The sequence below is a fragment of the Clytia hemisphaerica genome, unplaced genomic scaffold (genome assembly GCF_902728285.1).
Source record: "Clytia hemisphaerica strain Z4C2 unplaced genomic scaffold, Clytia hemisphaerica genome assembly, whole genome shotgun sequence".
Lineage (NCBI taxonomy): Eukaryota > Metazoa > Cnidaria > Hydrozoa > Leptothecata > Clytiidae > Clytia > Clytia hemisphaerica.
In genome coordinates this window covers 185,943-205,740 of record NW_027104248.1, presented here as the reverse complement: position 1 = coordinate 205,740, position 19,798 = coordinate 185,943, and the positions used below count along the sequence as shown (strand labels likewise).

General features: G+C 34.8%; 4 protein-coding genes across 4 annotated transcripts in view; 3 read left to right on the top strand and 1 right to left on the bottom strand.

Moving 5' to 3' along the window:
• The window catches only part of LOC136816430 (late secretory pathway protein AVL9 homolog), a 44,742-nt gene extending 38,925 nt beyond the window's left edge, over positions 1 to 5,817 (top strand). The window contains exons 9-17 of the mRNA XM_067072755.1: positions 429 to 498; positions 948 to 1,060; positions 1,539 to 1,676; positions 2,168 to 2,291; positions 3,182 to 3,274; positions 3,907 to 4,018; positions 4,260 to 4,313; positions 4,661 to 4,737; positions 5,113 to 5,817. Coding sequence (XP_066928856.1) covers positions 429 to 498; positions 948 to 1,060; positions 1,539 to 1,676; positions 2,168 to 2,291; positions 3,182 to 3,274; positions 3,907 to 4,018; positions 4,260 to 4,313; positions 4,661 to 4,737; positions 5,113 to 5,357 — 1,026 coding nt within the window. The 3' untranslated portion in view covers positions 5,358 to 5,817. The remainder of the gene's footprint in view (positions 1 to 428; positions 499 to 947; positions 1,061 to 1,538; positions 1,677 to 2,167; positions 2,292 to 3,181; positions 3,275 to 3,906; positions 4,019 to 4,259; positions 4,314 to 4,660; positions 4,738 to 5,112) is intronic.
• Positions 5,818 to 6,238: 421 nt separating this feature from the next.
• On the top strand, positions 6,239 to 9,281 carry LOC136816509 (twist-related protein-like). Its single transcript, XM_067072851.1, is given in 2 exon segments — positions 6,239 to 6,242; positions 8,053 to 9,281. Coding segments are annotated over 2 exon segments (816 nt in total). The 3' UTR covers positions 8,865 to 9,281.
• Positions 9,282 to 10,100: 819 nt separating this feature from the next.
• LOC136816422 (GATOR2 complex protein MIOS-like) overlaps positions 10,101 to 19,798 on the bottom strand; it is a 32,371-nt gene continuing 22,673 nt past the window's right edge. The window contains exons 25-35 of the mRNA XM_067072746.1: positions 19,487 to 19,662; positions 18,984 to 19,078; positions 18,610 to 18,681; positions 14,225 to 14,290; positions 13,485 to 13,604; positions 13,114 to 13,205; positions 12,893 to 12,934; positions 12,098 to 12,275; positions 11,476 to 11,569; positions 10,854 to 10,965; positions 10,101 to 10,439 (exon numbers count right to left, since the gene is read on the bottom strand). Of these exons, the coding sequence (XP_066928847.1) occupies positions 10,331 to 10,439; positions 10,854 to 10,965; positions 11,476 to 11,569; positions 12,098 to 12,275; positions 12,893 to 12,934; positions 13,114 to 13,205; positions 13,485 to 13,604; positions 14,225 to 14,290; positions 18,610 to 18,681; positions 18,984 to 19,078; positions 19,487 to 19,662 (1,156 nt within the window). The 3' untranslated portion in view covers positions 10,101 to 10,330. The remainder of the gene's footprint in view (positions 10,440 to 10,853; positions 10,966 to 11,475; positions 11,570 to 12,097; positions 12,276 to 12,892; positions 12,935 to 13,113; positions 13,206 to 13,484; positions 13,605 to 14,224; positions 14,291 to 18,609; positions 18,682 to 18,983; positions 19,079 to 19,486; positions 19,663 to 19,798) is intronic.
• Positions 15,471 to 18,325, top strand: LOC136816421 (BTB and MATH domain-containing protein 38-like). The gene is made up of 4 exons (XM_067072745.1): positions 15,471 to 15,650; positions 15,958 to 15,968; positions 16,643 to 16,896; positions 17,606 to 18,325. Exons 3-4 carry the CDS (start codon positions 16,668 to 16,670, stop codon positions 18,220 to 18,222), a joined length of 846 nt encoding a protein of 281 aa, XP_066928846.1. The 5' UTR covers positions 15,471 to 15,650; positions 15,958 to 15,968; positions 16,643 to 16,667; the 3' UTR covers positions 18,223 to 18,325.

Below are 19,798 nucleotides of genomic sequence, written 5' to 3'. Positions count from 1 at the left end.
AATGGTTATTTCGTAGTGTGGCATTGGGTTGATGGTTGTGTACTAAATGACAGTTTTTATAATAGGCTTGGAGGCTTGGATAGTGGTAGTATTCGAGCATTTGTTTTGAACTATTTCCATTAATGATCTTTACCATTGATTTTGTCGTATATTTTTTCTTTGGATTGATTTCGCTAGTTTTGGGTTCAGTTAAACTTTTTTTTGGAAAGGTGGGTTTTGGCCTTCATCAACAGTTCTGTATTGCTTTTTTCATGTTCTTCAATTTAGAGGGCCTTAGTTTGCGTAAGATTAGACGGAGATCTTGTTTGACTATCTCTGTGCATAACAGCCAATCGATCCGTAGTCAATAAAATCAAATCTGCAGTCGGAGGTCCCAGCCTAAAGGGAACAATTTCTAAAAACCGCTTCAAATTTTGTCAATTTTTCAGGTTGTATTTTGGGGCAATCCAGTGAAAGACGTTTGCAAGTTTTTGTTATCATTCATCAGTCTGTTTCCACGTATGTTTCTTTTCATATGATAAAAGGACTGGTAACTGTACTCTCAGGTCTTTTGTTTAAGTTTGAATTCAAAACAAAATTTTATTGACCATATCAGTTCTTGTCAAAAATATTACAGTAGTTCTAAATAGAGTTCTTATGATAACAAATAACATAATATGCTTGGAGTCTTACCGTAAAGTCGGGTAACTTGCATCAGTGGAGGGAAACATGCATAGCCATCAAATGACTGACCAATCAAAGCAGCAAAATTTCAAAACAAATGAACTAGGCAGCTCCGCTCGCAGCTCTACTCAACCATTTTTGTTTTGATTTAACTTTGTATTTCAATGACCAGCCAGGTCATTCATTTGAGGGCTATGCATGTTAGCCTCCGCTGTTGCAAGTTACCCGATCTCACGGTATTGATTTTCGACGACAATATTCAAACTCTCAATCTGATTTTCCAGGTTTACTGCACAAAGGCTTGTTACACTCGACGTGTATTGATGGTGTGTTTCAACAGAAAGGAACCCAAACACCTCACGATCAACATGGACTACCTCTCGATATCTTCGAAGAAGTAAGTAACCTCACTCTTGATAAATTGCATTATTTACGCTTGAACTTTTATAATTCCTTCCCAAGATGCTTTATCAATTAAAACTCGAGGTTCAGCTTGCAATTAGCCAAATGTCTTTAACGATGATTAGTTTGAGTTGTGATGATTTCACAAATCCTGACTTTTTTCATCTGATGATTACTTCCAACGAGGTAGTACAATACAGTTGACGCTCTCTAATTCGATCTCCAAAGATGGATTCATGGATTTTCATCGAATAAGGGAGCTTATCGAATAACAGAGCGTCGTTAATGAGAGTTTGTTGTTGACAGTGACCTCCAATATTATCGAATAAGAGAGCATCTCAAAAAGTAGAACGTCGAATTAGAGAGCGTCAACTGTATGCAGCTCGTCAAGTGCGCCAATGATGTTTAACACCCCACCCTGAGCAGGATTAAAGAAAAACGCTAACTTTTAACTGCTTTGTTCTTCTCCGTAGGGCTGTCTGTTCCAGCCATACATCTCTCTTCACAATATGACGTTGTTAAGAAAATCCAGAGTGACCAGTTTCATTGTGGGATGCAGTAATGTTTTGTTTAAACAACAAATGCATTGTCCTTATGATGTCCTAGTTGATGTTAGTAGTTTTTTATCTCTACTCTGTAGTTAGGATAGCCCATTGCAAACCATAGGTTCATACAGGTTTTCATGTTGAGCTAGAATCTTACAATCGCTCTGTAACTTGTGACTGTATATTGGAGTGTCCTTTTGTCACAAAACTTTGAGGCAGTTTTGAGAGTTAAAACCTGATAGAATTTGGCTGAAGTTTAGTTTTTACTTTCCTTGGGTGACTATTTGGGGTGTTTTTCATTACTAGACACTTTTTAGAACGTTGGAAGACTTTTCACTAAAATTAAAAGTTTTTGAATAGTTCGGAAAATTACTAAAATTACGTTACACACGCTTGACTATGAAGGTTTCTCCAAATAATTGCATATGAAAAAAGCTAATATCCAAGGCTTAGTGGACAAAATTGATTCAATGGCTTCTTAGGAAATAAGTTCATGAAAATTAAAGATTGCAAAGAATATTGGAGTCGATTGTATTATTTTGTTTTCACAATTTTAGTTGGAGACATCGACAGTGAACATCACAGACCCTGAACTAGCGCAACTCTTGGAATTATCAACAGAAGATCTGAGGTTTTGTGACTACATAACTGCTGTTGTTGAGAATTCTACTGAAACATTAGGTAAGTAAAAAGTTTGAGTGAAATATCTTAACCATGATGAAAAATATGAGATATACCAAGGAACATGAAAAGACAATTGAAATTATCCCTTTAATGGACTGTTCCATTAAAAAAACCATAGGTTCAGCCCCCCCCCCTTATTTTTTTTTTTGGGGGGGGGGGGGCTAAGAAATATTTTGGCCTTTAAAGAGCCTGGGGGCTAAAATTACCAAAATATTCGGGGGGACCTAGATTGTTGGGGGGGAGCCTGGGGAGCCTGATCTGACTGAGACTCTGGGGGCTGTTCAGCTAAATTCAAAAGATATCTTATCTTACTATTAAATCAAATATAAAAAGCAAAAGACTTGTAAACATAAATATTAAAACAAGTAAAATTTACTTTTCATTTATCAGTACTCGCATATATTTTTTATTGACTTCTCTCTACGGGGAAGGGAGAACAATGTTTTTGTTTTTGTTTATCTTGGGACCTGGAGTGTTAGGGGACCTAGCACAAAGCAATTTTTTGGGGGGAGCTAAATTGTTGGGGGGACCTTACTTTGTTGGGGGGAGCTAGAAACCTGGCTGAAGCTATGAAAACATACATGTGGGGGGTGGACGAACCTTTTCAAGTGAAAAATTTATTAAAAATGTGTGAATACCCCTGGAAATTTTAGAATAATATTTTACTTAAATATTAAAATAATAATAAAATGAAACAACACCTCCTGGAAATTTTTCTCGGATAACCCTCTGGAAATGTCCCTCCAACCCCTGTATGGATATAAAATGGAATTGCCAAATGTTTTAGAAAAGCTTTTCTCTCCTTTTAACATTACCTACCGGTGCCTTCAGAAATGAAAGTTAAAATTTCCTTTAAACTTCAAATTAATTGAAACTATTTTTTGCAGGTTGGGAAGGATCAGATGATTGGTTGCGGTTACAATTCAAAGCATATCTACTTTGTTTACTGTCTACTGTGGAAAATACACCTGCTGAAGAATGTGAGTTTTATTTCCCAAACCAAAATGTTTCTTCTATCAATCTAGCTAAAAGCATATAGTTGGCAACCCACTGGATTCAGGAGATTTTGACATTTTCAGAAATAGGTTGGTTGGGTTGATGACAAATTTGGGTTATTTAGGGTTAGACTTTTTGACTTTTTCATTTTTTTTTACACGAACTAGAGAAAAAAGCAAAACGAGTGTCAAAACATAAACTGTTTATTGTTAGGTTAAAAGTCCATTTTCCTCTAGTCTCTTGCTCTCCAATTTGTTGTCCTCGGGGCTTTAAATCGAAATCTCGAGTTTGCCTAAAAGAAACAATAGGGGCTTCGAAGATTTAACAAATTTAGGTGGAGGTTGCTGAATAAGGTGGGGGTTTGGCTGATAAGAGATTTCAGGTGGGGTTAGTAAACCTATGTATATAGGGGGACCTTTTTTAGGTGGGGTTGGATGGGTGTTGCCCACTATGAAGTTCTTTTAATGGATCAGTTTTCGCTAGTCAAGGAATTGGGACTGAAAACTCAACACTTTTAAAAATTTTGACTACACTACACTTTTACAATAAATTTTGGGTTTTATTAGAATTCATTTTTCGTCCTCCAATATTCATCCTACTTTTGTTTTACTTTCAGTGAATGAACTTCATCCATTCAACGGACCGTTCTGTTATGTTTGGGCGTCCAGCAATAGTTTCAATTTGTGGTCACAACGAGATCACCCTGGCATGGATCATTTTCATACAGGGTACGAAACGAACCATTATTTCAGTCCAAAGTTGTAGTACTGGCGAAGATTCACGATATCTTTAATGGACACAACCACTATTATTTTAATAGTACATAGTAGTCGAAATCATTTTCAGGGTAAAGGCTTATATTGAGGCCAGAAACTAAAGATTTTAATTACTTCGAGTTTGCAAGACTCACTCAGGCTTTTCTCAATTATTGCCAAAATGCTCTGTACAGAAACGTTTCTTTCTTTTCAGACATCCATTCCAAGGAGATATCACAGTGTCCGACCTACGCCTACGACTGAACCAGTAAGCATAATTATTTCAAAAGGTTAAAAAAATTCGCTTTCACGTGACCTATCTTGGGTTAGTCGAATGCCGAATGCAATTGTGAGTTTTTATATCCACGCTCTTGAGGAGGATGATGAGCCGAAACAATTTGGAAAAACCCGCAGTTTGACCCGTAATATCAAGGACGGTATAAATGAAGATTTATTGTTACTGTCCTCAGTCAGATAGGATCTAGATGACCATAGGATTTAGACAAATCAAAAGTTAACCTTCTCCGTCGCAGAAAAACACACATACATAAACTCAGCAATATTTTCAAACTAGCAAGTGTTAGAAAAGTGACTCTCTGATAATTTTTTCTCCAGTATTTCACAAGCGTTTGCAAACGAAGAAACACGAAAGAAGTTCAACCAAGCATTCACCAAAACTCAAGATGTTGTCGGTGAGTAAAATTATAATTGATATTCTTTCTAGATAGTTAGTCAGTCCCCTAGCTAACCCCAACTCGAAAATGATCTCTACTCTTTACTTTATTCAATCTTCTTTAGCTCAATGCTAGTAGAATCTAAGCTATTTTAAAATGGCTAAAAAGACTGTACTCCTCTTTAGGGGTCATGACTTTTGGTACTAGTGTGATCCCAACTAATCAGAATCAATAAACTTTATTGTCAGGTTTCCTAACTAACTTGGTTTGAGCTAAAGCAAACCAAAGAAAAGAAAGTGAATTACATTTATGTGCTTTGAAAGGGACCGACTGAAGTTTTTAGTTTGAGGTTGCTTTTACTTGTTTAATGCTCCAAAAATTTTCATGTTTCAGGTGGTGCTTTGAATTCCGCTAAGATTGCTTTGACATCGGCTCGTCAATGGATCAGCGGAATGGTGCAAGATATCGAGACGGAAATGCGGAAACACCAAGAACAACAGCGGAAATCTGTCACCACAAGTGATATTGATGCTTCAAGTTCTCGAATGGTCATCACGGAAAGTCAACGGAAAGGCGAAATCCAAACCATCGGTGACCTTATCGGGAATGAAGATAATCCGGAAGTCCCCATTGGTTGAGATGTCCGCATAAGAAGTTGACCGGATGAGGAGGGTACCGGTGGTAATAAGAGACGGTGTTAATCGAGTAGATACATACAATAACACACAAAATGGGTTAGATCTACTTCTAACTTGCTTCACCTAACAGAAAATATTTTAACGTTTTTTAACGAATGACATGAAACGAAGACAAACTATTTTACTATCTAATAAATGGGTACTTTGCAAGTTACGTCGCATAATTGAATATATGACTTACATGGAGTCTTCGGGATAAAATTATTGGGTACAATTAGTCTCATGGAGAACGAATTATCTCCTGAACAATATTACGTTGTCATTTTAATGTATTTGCTTTTTATATCAATCAATTAATTATTTTCCTTTTTAATTTTTTAGGTAGATTTTATATTTTCAAAATCTTTCGAGAATATTAAACTTTCACTTTATTAAGTCATCAAGAATCTTCATATTTCGGACTTTGCAAGCTGTGAGTAATACGAAATCCCAAATCAGTTACAACAGGATTCGTATATAACCCCGTTGCCTGGCTCTTGAATCTTAAATCTCTTAAATCTCATTGGTTACCGAGACAGGGGTGTTAGATAACATCCTATAAATCAATTCTGACTATCCTGATGAAATGTTTAGATTTGTTTTTAGTTGTCCTTTCTTTCTATTTAAGTATTTTGAATTAATATTGTTTATATTATTTTCGCAAATTCAAAAATGCCTTTGGGCAATATATTTATGTACATGCAACTTAGAATTCTATCTAAACTTTTATTAGGCTATATTTCTTCACTTTATTACTACCATATGGAAAAATATGTCTGAAAATGATGAATATTTCAGGATTTGATTGATTTTTTTTCGTTATTTTAAATGAAGGAGGTAAAATGGGTAAGGATTTCCTATTTTTGGGAGAAGAGAAATTGTCCTAAACTTCCTGAAAATAATCAGAGATCATTTAACTGAAATATGTTTTGAAAATCGAATTATCGCAGAAAAACTTCTAGACTATGAGCTCTTCAGTGAAATTGACTTCTCGGTGTTATAAGGTATTTTTCCAATGTGATGTTGGATGAGAATCGATCCTCATTCGCAAAATAAAACCCACACAAATTTTCAAATACGTTCTATTTTCGGTGAAAGTTGACATTCTCGGGGCTATTTGCAGAATCTTTTACGGAGAAAACTCTAATTCGCGAAATTCAACCATAAAAATTTTGCATAATCTCGTGGAATTAAATCTGATTAAATCTTAAAAAATCGAATCGACTTTTTTTTACTGGTGCTTTTAGGACCACTGTGCCAAACTCCAGTAACACACTATTCTTTCAAATAAGAAATTCTAATCCTACAGGACTTAGTCAAAGATGGTTAAATCAAGTTACCCATCATCCGTAGACTGTACGACAAGTGTTCTAGGAGACTGTGGTTGTCTGCAGTCATACAGGAAGCAGACAGATAACACACTTGTACACTTTTCACACCCACATTGATACACGACACCTTCTTGTCATGATATGATACTCTAACAAATGAATTGTTAGCTTTCCGGTTTTCATCGCCTCGTATTTCTACCGAAGATTGCAAGTAAGCCAGTTTGTCAATTCATGATATGCACCATTGCAATGTCTTCTGACATTTCATCACAGTTGATTGGTTGTAAGTGACGTAAAATCAGTCAATACGTCACTTTCAACCAATCAGCTGTTGGGTCCGTAGAAGACATTGCAATGGTGCATATCATATGAATAGATGGCCTTTCAATTTCTGCAACCCCTACATTATATTCCATTCTTTAAGTAACTTTATCAAAAAACCTCTGTGATTAAAACTGAACATTTCAATTTCCAATGAAAGATAAATTTTACTAAAATCGATTCCAAGCTTGGAATTGTTTTACGCTTTGAAAAGAGAACCCCCTTTCAAAAAAAGCCTTCAGTTAAAACTTTTAGGAACACAGACTGAAATCATTCATTTAGATCTAAAGTCAGTCCGTGCATATTCCCATATTTTTTACAAATAATACCCACAATCCTTTAAAGCCGTAAAACATTTACCAAGCTAAAAATCGTGTAAAATAGCTCCTTTAGTTAACACCTAGTCTGAATCGCAGACCTCTACAAAACCCCAGGTAGTATATTTATAATGGCTCCTTAACTGCAAATTGTCGGGTCAAGCTGGAGTTTTTACAAGGTTTTTGATGATTCGGTTGGTCGTTGAATCTTGAGACAAAGGATTTTATTGCTTTTTCTAAAGAACGCGTCATCTCTATTATTTCAAATAACCAATTAGTGAAGTATCTTATAAAAACTCCAGCTCATCCCAAATTGTCCGGCTAAGAGCAACACGAGTGACGCCCTTAAGAGAAACAGTCGCCTGGAGGCAGACTCACTTGTTCAAATCAACTCCTTTTTAATTTTATACACCATATTTTATAAAGCTCGAAATAGCATTCTTTGGTTAAGAATCTCTCTATAAAGGCTACCAAGATTTTTAATCTTTATATCATTTCTTCGGTTTTTTGCGATGAAAAAAAGTCACATCTTGAAAGCGAATGTTTTCTAAAACTAGAACGTCACGTCAAAGATTAGCTCAGAACGGAGAGAAGAACTAAGAAGGAAAGACTGACTAAAGCTTGGAGATAAATCTTTATTGCTCATATTGAGTCTTTAACAAGCCAATTTTTGGTGGTTTAATTTAGTAATTTCTGGTTCGGATTGTTTTTATAACCAACTTAAATTATAATACATAATGTTTATAAATCATTATACTACAGAAGTGAATGGTTATGGTGGAATCGGAGCATATCAAAACATGGGGAACTATTTGACTGGACTAAACCAACGAAAACGTAAAACACCTTTTGACGGATTTGATAGTTCAGCAACCAAAACAATGTGCATTCCATCCAAACGCAGCTACCGAAGTGTACAGGATGAAGGGAGAAAAACAAAACAATCTAACCTGATGTTTGATAATGAAATAGAAGAGCCGAAAGCACAGCGCGCGATCGCTAATATCCGCGAGCGACAACGAACTCAAGCGTTGAATCAAGCTTTCAATTCTCTTCGCAAAATCATCCCTACACTTCCTTCAGATAAACTCTCCAAAATACAAACTCTAAAACTTGCGGTCATGTATATCGAATTTTTGAGCAAAGTCTTAGAATGTGATGAACAGAACACTTCCCATCAGCAAATCGATTTCATGCTAGCACAAGAGAAAATAAGTTACGCCTTTAGTGTATGGCGAATGGAAGGCGACTTTTATGCTGCTAATGGTGGTTTTGGGGCGGCCCCCCATAACAAAACAGGACATTATTTCACAGAACACGAGCTAAACTCTTGTACATATGAATTCAATCCTAACTTTGGTAACCAGCTTTTGTACAAACCTTTGACGTTGAAAAGCAGTGAAAGTGAAAGCTCAGGAATCAAAGAAGAAGAAAATGAAAGAAATAAAGATGACGTCATGAACATTGAAAATCTCACGGCCCAACAAAGATATGGTTGAGCCTTTTAAAAGCAAAAGTAATGAAAGTGTTTTTTGTAAATGTTGTACATATATATGATAGAGAGATATCTTGATGTAATCTAGACACGTTTTAGTGTAATAAACATGACTTGATTCTTCAGCCACACCCTAGATTGGATGGCGTCAAGAAAATTCTTTCGTGAGCAGGTTGAATGTCTTTCTGCTATATATGGAAAAGATTTTTTGACACAAAATCACTTGATTCTTATTAGGTGTCAAAAAATAGAGATTTATCGTCTTCAAAAGAAAGTTCAAATCACGTATTTCATTTTAATATGATACATTCAACCTTTCGATAGAACAAAACAAGATATTATTCCTAATTTTCCAAATTTTAAGTTATTCACTACTTCGATAATGATCTACCTAATTTCACGACTTTCGCCATTTGTAAAATTTATTAAATAACTTAGATTGTCAATGTTTGTTTATCTATAAAATTTTCTTTTAAAAAATCTACATTTTTAATAATTTACAAGAGCTTTCAAAATACAAAATTTCGTTTTCTAAATGAGGTAAAACCCTGAGAATAGCACACCGTTATGCAAACGTCATAATTATTACTTTTAACACTTGACCGAAAATCAATCCCACAATCCTTTTCGTATTAATTAAAAAGTCGTGAAAGTCATTACTTTTTCTTTGTAGTTGAGTGTAATTTGCATGCAGGCGTATTTAACGCGAAGGGTGATGGGATTGAATTTCGGTCAAACAGAAAAATCAATGTCTATTTTTAGATTCACTGCGGTATGCTATTGATAATGTCTATCTAAAAAAATTGAAAAAAATCAACACCTAACTAATCAAATGATACAATTCGTTACAGCAAGATCATTTTTTAATTATTTTTTGAGTTTAAGCAAAAGTATGAATAATCCATACTCTTGAAAAAAATTGACTGTTTACAAATTCACCTCGATATGAATCCAGATCGGTGTGAATATGTTCATCTTATTCTAGCAGCGAATATTATTATTTTTCCTACAAAAGCATAGAATATGCTAAAACTGACCTTCATAAACTCGGGACCATTGTAGTGTTAAATCTTTGCATGGCGACAAACGGCGCAATATCACTTAGATCTAGCGCTTTCGATGCGGGTACCACTTTAAAAAAAAACTCCAATCAAAATATTTTGCTTGTCCGGGTTTGAGAAACTGCCTCCAGGGTCTATATAAAGCTGAAAGAAACTGACCGAAATGGAGCCACTGGAGCCACTTGCACTGCGCAAGTGTTTAGTAGAGATTTAAGAATTCTATTCATTTTAAAGATTCCCTTCGAATGAAAGAAGGTCATTGCATTCGATCCCAGGATTCAGTGGATTCGCACCAAAAAAAATCCAAAGGATGAATAATCATTTTGAACAACGACAAGTAGGTCCTTACGTCAATTCATGGAAGTGGCCTCACTTTTTCTTGCCCACCATCACACGAGTCCTTACATCATCACATAGAAATTTTCTTTACTGGTAATTCTTGTGGAGTGACCATGGACACACGATCCAAGGCGTTACACACGCAATTACAACTTGTTACCGGACATTCCACGTGATCACTGAAAAATTTAAAGAAAGAAAGATGGTACTTTTGATCAAACTCTCTATTCATGAAATGCACCATTGCAATGTCATTTACGGACCCAACAGCTGATTGGTTGAAAGTAACATTGATTCTACGTCACTTACTAACAGCCAGAATTTGTAAAACTACGAATTTAGTGTACGAATTAATCGTAGGTTTGAATTATCATTTAGATACAGTACACATGTTAAATGTGCTATTTATTGCTTTGTAACGGTGCATTTTAGTTACAAGTCTTTAATAAAAGATGAAAACTTGCTACTATACACTTACTACATATATTGCTCATATAATATCTAAACGAATATTTAATGATGTAGACCATGATATGTAGAGAAAGGGTTTACGGTAATAAATCTCCGCTTTGAATTCAAGTGATTGCACTTACACGAACCAATCAGCGAGATGAGCGGCATGTCCTCCATGGCGGCACATTTGACACCATGTAAACCAATTTTGAAACGAATTGACATTATTCTCCAGTTTCGGTTTCTGATTGCCTGTTCAAAAAGAAAGGAAAGTTGGAATCGAACCTATCCCCTTCGGTAATGAAATCCTATCCTCACTTCGAATAAAACTCGCTCAATGCACCACCAAAGTGAAGAAACAGTACAAAATGTATACAGTCACAAGCCAACAATTTAACAATATAACTAGCTAGCGTTTTTATTAAGTTATTATAAATGATGCATATCTTGTCATATTTTTACTTGAAAACAGACATTTGTATAAGATTAAATTGACGAAAATCTTCAAACCCCCTTTCTTATTTGATCCCACCCCTACATTCCCATCCCCACCATTGTTTAGAATCAGTGTTTAGCATTTCGAGTCACATCGATGATTGATTGATTTTAGTGCACTTGTTCTTACTCTTGAAATAATTTGGCTTTTTCTTGATTTCTACCATATTTTCCTACAATGAATCTTCATCAGCCATGACAGACTGTCATGGAATTTTTTGTTTTCCAGTAGAAATAGTTCAAAATAAATAAAAGAAATATAGGAACCTGTTCGAGGTTGATGTGTGGAAAGAGATCCCATATTGATTAAACAAACTGAGCATCGAGGTAAAGGTTGTCGACATCCAGGGCATGACATTGCCTGAAAAAAAAATGAATTGTCAAAAGAGGTAATTATCAGCATATGACCACATAGTGAGTTTATGTATTTGTGATAAATCAAAGGAGACGGTATAAAAAAGCAAAGTTGTCCTGTCTCCAAAATTGCTGTCTCTTTTGATCGACGACGGTAAAAACATCAAAATACCTTTGTCTGTTTAGGTGAGCAAAGACGATATAGCTTTACATCAATTATCTACTTTGTTTTGTATCATTTCACTTACAGTCGTCCTCAATATCATCCAATACATAAACTCGCTTAAATGTCTTGAATTTATGGTTGAAAGTTTGCGTCATACAAATAGGCTAACTCTCAAAACCTTACTGATGCAGTATTTTTTGAAGTATATACAACAAGTAAATATATTATGACGGTTAAATATTATAAGGGTCTGAATTTGTGGTGGAAAATGAAAGTATTTGATATGTTGTTCTCTGTAATTCCAGCAGAGTATTGTGCTAGCATTCTCTTGTGAAACAGTGAAAGTTTAGTTAGAAACAACAGTTCTACCTTATTTTGTCGATTAGCACCGCCTGCACCGCCGTAAAGAAAACGTGTTGATCTCAGCCCTCCTGCAGCCATCATATTAAGGGAGACGGGCTTACTACAATATGTACAAGTGACACTTATTTGATTGGGGATTTTACGTTGTAAACTCATTGATTGAACCAGTGAATCAAACTGTGCTCTGAAAAGAAAATTCAGAATAAATACAAGTTTTGATTAATAAACTCTTATAAAATAATGACTGGACTGGGCAGATGCATGCTTTTAGCAACCAGGAAATGTCCCAAAAATGATCACAGTTCGAGTTCATCAATAAATTGAGAGAGTCTATTACCACGCTTCCCTAACACCCTTCGTCACAAGAGTTCATCAATTTGGCAAAAACCGAAGAGCAAACTAACCCCAGATCCAGATTTTCAAGGATGACTATAAAAATACTTGTCTGTACACAGTCCCCGTATCTACGGCTAATTTTCAAAATTCTCATTTGAAATCTTTCAAACCGATCGCTGCGATGGAGTGTTGGTGAGAAAGTGGAGACGATGAGAGAAGTGTTGCTATTTGTAAATCATACTTCATCGCAGAGGTCTCCGTACGGGAATTATGAAGCAGACAATGGGCACAGAGTGTACTACAAAGCGATAAACGTGAGACACTCAGGTACAGAGTATGAAAATACTGACTTCAGACCCGTTAATGCAAGCCAAATCACGACAAATAAAAACTACCGAGCGAAAATTGGTTCTTATACGGGTTCTTATAAGGAGCGCGTGCTTCGACAATCTAGAAAATGAATACCGTTTATGCCACATCCTCCAGCGATCGAGAAGACAGCGGTAACTGAAAATAAGAATAAAGTTCTTAGATATTTCAAAATAGAAACAGTCGTGAAGCTGTAATTGCAACTGTTTTGAAAACCTTGGACGTGTATAATTTTGCCAATGCAATTTTCAGTTGTTGAGAGAAAAGATTGTTATTAGATGGACTAAAAAATGTGCCTAGAAGCTTGGTGTACATACTATTCTATCCAATCGTTGACACGTTCATCTTTCATGACGTCACTGTATTTCATTACCAAAACGATGAGAACTGCTGTTTGGACGTCGCCATACTGGAAAGAGGAAATTAATATAACTATATTAATATAATTTAATGGGTACAGATCAAGCCTAGCCATACTATTATGATGAAATTCTTTACGAGAAGAACTGAATAAAATAAATCAAAGCATAAAGGGTGGGTAAAAATCCTGAAAATTGTTTAAATTAGAGTCTACTTCTGACTGAATTTTCTTTCTGGTGATTTTTGATAACCCCGGGCTATGTTTAATAAGCTGTCGTTTTTACTGCGTAAATTCAGTCATTGAAAGCGTTAAACAAGTAGAATTTACCTTGGTGATATAGTTTTCGAGTAAGTCAATACCGTCGGTTGTCAAGCCTGTTAAAAGTAATCCTTCAAGACCACCACTCGTGATCATTTTTGATGTCACATTTTCAACGTAATTTGTGAGCTGAAAGTGAAATACAGCAATGAATTTTCATTAAACAAAATTAACTTGAGTAATGGGTATTTCACACCCACCCGCTAATTTTGTAAGCCGATACAAAATATTAAAAAACAGTGTTCAAAGCAAGCAGGGGATCTTTCTAAGCACTTTTTTATGTCCGTATACCGTTCACGATACTCAATCTAAGATTGACTTTTTGAAACTCAATCCAAAATATAAAAGATATTTTCTAGCAAAATTAAACTTGAAATTAAACAAAAATCTATAATATTATCTACATACTCAAAATATTTTTAGGAGCTTCGCCCTCTGAACAGCAACCAAACCCCCAGCTTCATCAATATACGGCTTTGCTGAGGAATTCCCTTTCAGGCATACAAAAACGGCCCAGCTCAAAGTGCTTAGAAAAATCCCTGGCCAGGTTTTCGTCCGAGACGGAACAAGGATTTTACACAGCAAATTAGCACATTCTTGAAATTTTGCAGAATTTTGAGACAGAAGAGCCTCTTTATAATACTTCACTGAAGTCAGTATAAGACGGATGACAGATAAGGTAAATATCTATAAATAAATTACAGATTTTGAAAATCGACCGATAGGGGAAGCATAGTGGGAAAATTCACCTTGGCATCTGAGAGATATCTACATGCGAAGGCAATGCGATCTTTCAAATCCATCCCATTCTCCTTCTGAAAGAAGAATTTGTAAATTCTAGAAATAGAAAGCTTATCGCATTTATATTTTAATTTTCCTTAATTTGAAGGAAATTTTCGAAAAGGAATAGATACACTATATGTGATCTAAAATATGATAGGTAATAAATTTTGATATTCCGTATAATTTAAGTAGGCGAAATGAAAGTTTGAGGATTTTGGGGGTGCAGTTGACGTTATTCATATAGTTAAGAGTGCAGTTGAAATACACGGAAAAAAAACTTTCCTTTCTCCGAAAAGGTACCATGCGTTTGAGAAATGAAAAGAGATTATAATCTTGAGAACGTGTACACAAAAAGGGGTAAAAGAAGAGGTCGACCAGGAAAAGGATGAGGAAGGAAAAAACATGAAACTGAAAGTGACTTTTTTACGAACAAGATAATTGTAATTTCCCAATTTCCCATGATGAGTGATATCTTATGAAAGTTTGACGTAGGATAAACATTTTTTGGGCAAATAATAGAAGAACTGAATACATAATACACTTAAAAACGTTGAAGAAATAAATTCAATGAACATGTTATGGGTAAATAAGGTCTCCATCAAACAGATTTAAAACTCGCCCAGGTCACTGATTCAATTTGCAACTTTTCTGGTGCGAGTGATGGTGTTCTTAAAATGTTCTTACTGTAGTTTCATGGGTATTCTTTCGTTCGTTCCTTAACGTTTTTTTCCGAAATGATCAAGATGTAACTAATCAAGAGACGCCACTCAATCTGGCAGAACTTTTCAGATAGAGTTTTAAAAAACAACGAATGTTTAAAGTTAGCTTTTTGAGTTCTAAGCCTAAAAATGCTCTTAAAACATGTTCTTATTTTTACCATTTTGTGAATTTTTGGTTTATTTTCCTAAGAAAATAGATGTTTTAGGTTCCGCAAAGCCTTAAAATATTCTTAACTTGTTCTTAATATTTTGGCCATCGAAGCTTTATGTTTTTACATAGTTTGTTCTTATAAAAAACGTGTACAAGGATTGGCACTGTTTCTTCGTTTTTAGCTTTTAGCTGGATGTCCAAGATTTTAATTCATTCAAGCCTTTTGAATAATTTATGCCATAAAATCTTTGAAAGAGAGCCAAGTCTGTAACATACGTTTCCTCTTAACATTCCAAAGTTTTTACGAATTAATTTATGCATAGATAAATAATTTATGCAGCAAGGAGTTTTATTTATGTTTAAGATGTTTGGAAGACACCTGCCCGATATAGCGTTCAAAAAAGTTCAAAATGTTTGATTTCGATGTTCAGAGAGATTCACATTTAAAAAGATGATGGCGAAAGAAAGAATAGATGTTGAAAGAGTAGTTTCTACTTCGCACCTTCAAAGACGATATCTTAAAGGGATAATCAGATGGTCTGAGATATTTTGCCTGCAGATAGCTTCTAAGATTTTAGGAAAAACCTCTAAATTTTTCGGTGTATTTATTTTCTTAACTCAAGTTATACCAATTTGAAATCTCGAAAAATGGGACTTTTCAGGGACTTTTCACACTTTTTTCTATTGTTTTCAAGCAAAGGTTCAAAATTTCAAAGTGGTATAACTTGAGTTAGGAAAATAAGTACACAGAAAAATTTAGAAATTTTTCCTAAAATCCTAGAAGCTATCTATAGGCAAAATATCTCAACCCATCTGATTATCCCTTTAACATAGTAATCGGTAAGTGGAGCGTTAAGCTCGAAAAGATGGAATTTAAACTAAGTAAGTTTTTCTAATCTTAATCCAGTTACAAGGATGTCCATAAAAGGCTATAATTGACCGGTTGGGGTTGTAGCTTTTGAATAAAATAATTAGTAAACCAGAGAGGGCAATTTATTTCGGAACTTTCGGAAAAGAAGAAAAGTGAAGGCCTTTTTTGATATAATTTTCAATAAAAAGTTACTCAAACCGACAAAAACCTCCCAATATGTTCCATATCTCTCGAGACCTCGAGTACTTGTGAAGTAAGGCTCCAGTATCAAGTGAAGAATAAATGAAGGAAAGAGACTTGTTATGGGAGAAAAGACGGAAAATATTGATTATCATTTCATCAAAGAAAAATAGGGAACAAGCGAAAAATTATTTCCACAAACAACAGATTATTTTTAATTGTTAATGAATAAAAGTAATATCACAATTTTTCAAAGGAGGAAAAATTTCGTTGGAATTTAGAAGGAAAATAATTTAAAATCGATAAGCGAAGATTTTCCAAGCAAGACACAAGGTCAGGTTTAAAGTAGAAAAGGAAAAAATAAAAAGACTCTCTGTCAGTAGTAAAAGCTTTGACGAAAACACGTTAGGTTTCCCATGTTCTTCAAAACTGCAATTCATGTGCTTGATTTTTTTTAATTCAGAGTTGTAACGGAACGAAATATTAGGATGGATTTCAGCACACCGTGGAAGAATACTGATCAAATTTTAATTGTGGAGGGTGAGGAATTTCACGTGCACCGTTGTATGTTATCGTTATGGTCACAAGTGTTCGATCGAATGTTCCATTCACATTTTATGGAGAAGACATCAGAGAGAATCGAGTTGAAGATGAAGAAGAAGAATGAAGTTAGAGGAATGTTGGAAGTGATGTACGATCGAACCAAACAAATAACAGGTAACCAAACTTACAGTGTGCCCCAAAAAAAGCGGACATAATTTTCTACAAAGTAAAATCCTCAAAACTATAATAAGTAAAGATTGAAATTCCCTGTTCAACCAATAGAATATTGGATTCGCAAGATAATTGAAGATATTTTTCAGATATCGAGTATACAAGTCATGATCTCGCATAAACTATGAGTATTTCACTTTACATAAAAATGTGTCTGCTCTTTTTGGGAAACCCTGCACATTATCAAAGCATTACACTGGATAGATAGAGTCGATATTATACATAGAAAACCGCGAAATGTATGACATTTAGAAGTCTTTCTAGTGTTTCTGCAAGGTTCACGGCTAACCGGCTTAACTATCTAGGAACTGAACGGAACATTGGAAGGAGCGGGGGTTCGAACCGCGAACCCCTGATTTGAGGTCCTGGCATGGACTATGTAAAAGAAAACCTTGATATATCGTTTTATTTTTCCTACCCTCTAAAAGTAAAGATTTAAGGATTAAATAAATGATCAATATCCCCATTTTACAGATCCAAACTTAAGGACCTCTAATTAAAACAAGCTAATAATAACGGTAACAAAAAGGAGTGCAGCTTCATTACGCCGTAAACGATTCAGAATTCCCTACCACTACCTACTAAGACTTAAAGGTCTTGTCCAGAGAAGCAACTGATGACTGTAATTCAAATTTTATATTCTATTTTTCAGATGAAAACTTCCAATTTCTATTGGAGTTAGCTGATGAATATCAAATCGAAGAACTCAAACACCAATGTGTTCAGTACCTCAACAAAGCTGATAAAATGGGCATCAAATCGACCAAATATTTAGCAACAGTGTATCGATTTAACCTGACAAAAACAGTTGAAGCTTGTATCAAAGAAATAGCTTCTGTGCCAATAGGTGTAATGGAAAAAGACACAGGCTACCAAGAACTTTGGGATGATTTGAAAAACAAGATTCTAACGACTAGACTGAGAAATCTTGAATCAGAAACGAACAATCAAAAAACTATCATGAACTCGTTCAGCAAGTATCTTTATGAGACAGCAAACGAAGGCTTTTGTCGAATTTTAAGAGAACAAGGACTGGAGGAAACTGTATTTAGCCGGTGTCCGTTGGAAGAGAATCACAAAGATAAACTTATCGGACAGAATTTTGACATCAATTGCAAGACATGTAGAACAAGAGTGATGCAACTACCAAAACAGTTGACAGTAGAAAGCAAATTTATACACCATTTCATGGAGCAGATAGTAAATACAACCGAATGTGATGATAGAGACCTGTTTCAAGGGTTGACCAAGGAATTCGACAAATTATGATGAAAATTAAGCTTCAGGTTTTGTTTTATTGATTTCAAACATAGTTCAAAACATATTATTTTCATATTTAAAACTGAGAGGGATTATTAAAGGGAAAATCAAATATTACTGTATTTTTTAAGCGGCAAAATTCTAAGATGGTTGTGCCAAAACCTTCTAATAAACAATGATTGAAAATTTACACCCAGCAAAGTTTCTTTTAAAGCTTAGTTTAATATCAGTCCTGAGACTTCGGTCGAAGTTTTTTTTCGGGCAAGTAATCATTGGCGATTAAGATGGACAATTACTAATCTAAACTACCAGGAGATCATAGTTAGATCATTTCTTGAAACAGAAAGTTTAGATCCTTTCTTGAAACAGAAAGTTTAGACATTGAAAGAAACTTACCAGAACACTTGTAAAATCTTCTCCCTCGGCCGTTAAGAACGCAAACATTGCTCGTAAATATGGATTCGTTAGCTATGGTGAAATGATATGGATTCGTTAGCTATGGTGAAATGAATCAGTACGGTGAAATCCTTATAAACTAATGTAAAAGTTGTGAAATAATTAAGTGCAAATCGTTTCCCCGGGCCCTTTAAACAAAGAGGGTGTTAGATCATAAAAAAAGCTTTCTTCTTTAATTTCATCGTCATTTTCTAAATTTCTTTGAGATTTTTCTATTTGTTTATATTCCACTCTTGAATATCTTTTCAACGAGAACAAAAAAACTATTTCATTTGAATTCTATCAAAATTTAAAACCTTCTCGACTTTACTAACCTGTTGGCCGAGACGTTGGCAATTAGCGATCCACATTGAGCCTTTCTTGATGCTGTCGTTGTAACCTGATAGCGCCATCGCTACGATAGGTAGTTCTGAATGGTTAAGGTAAGAAAAAGATTTTCGTTCAAAATTCTAAATAGAAAATGCTATTGAACAGGGACAAGCTGGAGTTTTACAAGCTCTTATTTGATTTAAACAATTTTTTTTTTTTTTTATCGCGTCAGCTCTAATACTTCAAATGACCAGTTAGTGAAGTATTCAACAAATAGTCTTATAACAAATAGTCTTATAGAGTGATTAATTTAAAACAAATTGGTTTTTAGAATTTTTCTCCTCAAGAAAAAGAAATCAACCGAAGCAGATGGTAAAACCACTTCACTTTATTTTTTAAAGTATAGACTTTAGCTAAAGAGAAAAATTAGAAACGGCTTTTCTACGAACATTTAAAAAATATATTTGCATTCAGACTTCATCTGGCAAACAATTTATGGGGCTACTACCTTTCTTTTGGTTAGCCTGTGTACTTCCCAATATATCGATGGTCCAGTCTAGTTTGTTATGAAAAAGAGCAACAGCAGCGGCTCTTTCGATCTCGTTTTTAGCGACTAGTTGATCGAGGCGTTCTCGTAGTGTTTCATCTGTCACGTCCCATTCGCACAGGAATAGCGCAAGCTTTCTGGAAAATGTTGAAATATTTAATAATGTTTCTAAAACTATCCTAAAAATCTAAAAAAGTTTTTTCGTAGACGGAACTAAATCGATATTAAAAGTTAATGATGATTTGATGATTTGTTTATGATTAGGAAAATGAA

What these genes read in the sequence shown, in the direction of transcription:
- LOC136816421 (XM_067072745.1), top strand. Translation starts at nt 16,668, where the DNA reads ATGGATTTCAGCACACCGTGGAAGAATACTGATCAAATTTTAATTGTG. An exon ending in TCGAACCAAACAAATAACAG is followed by an intron (nt 16,897 to 17,605) that starts GTAACCAAACTT and finishes TCTATTTTTCAG; the next exon opens with ATGAAAACTTCCAATTTCTA.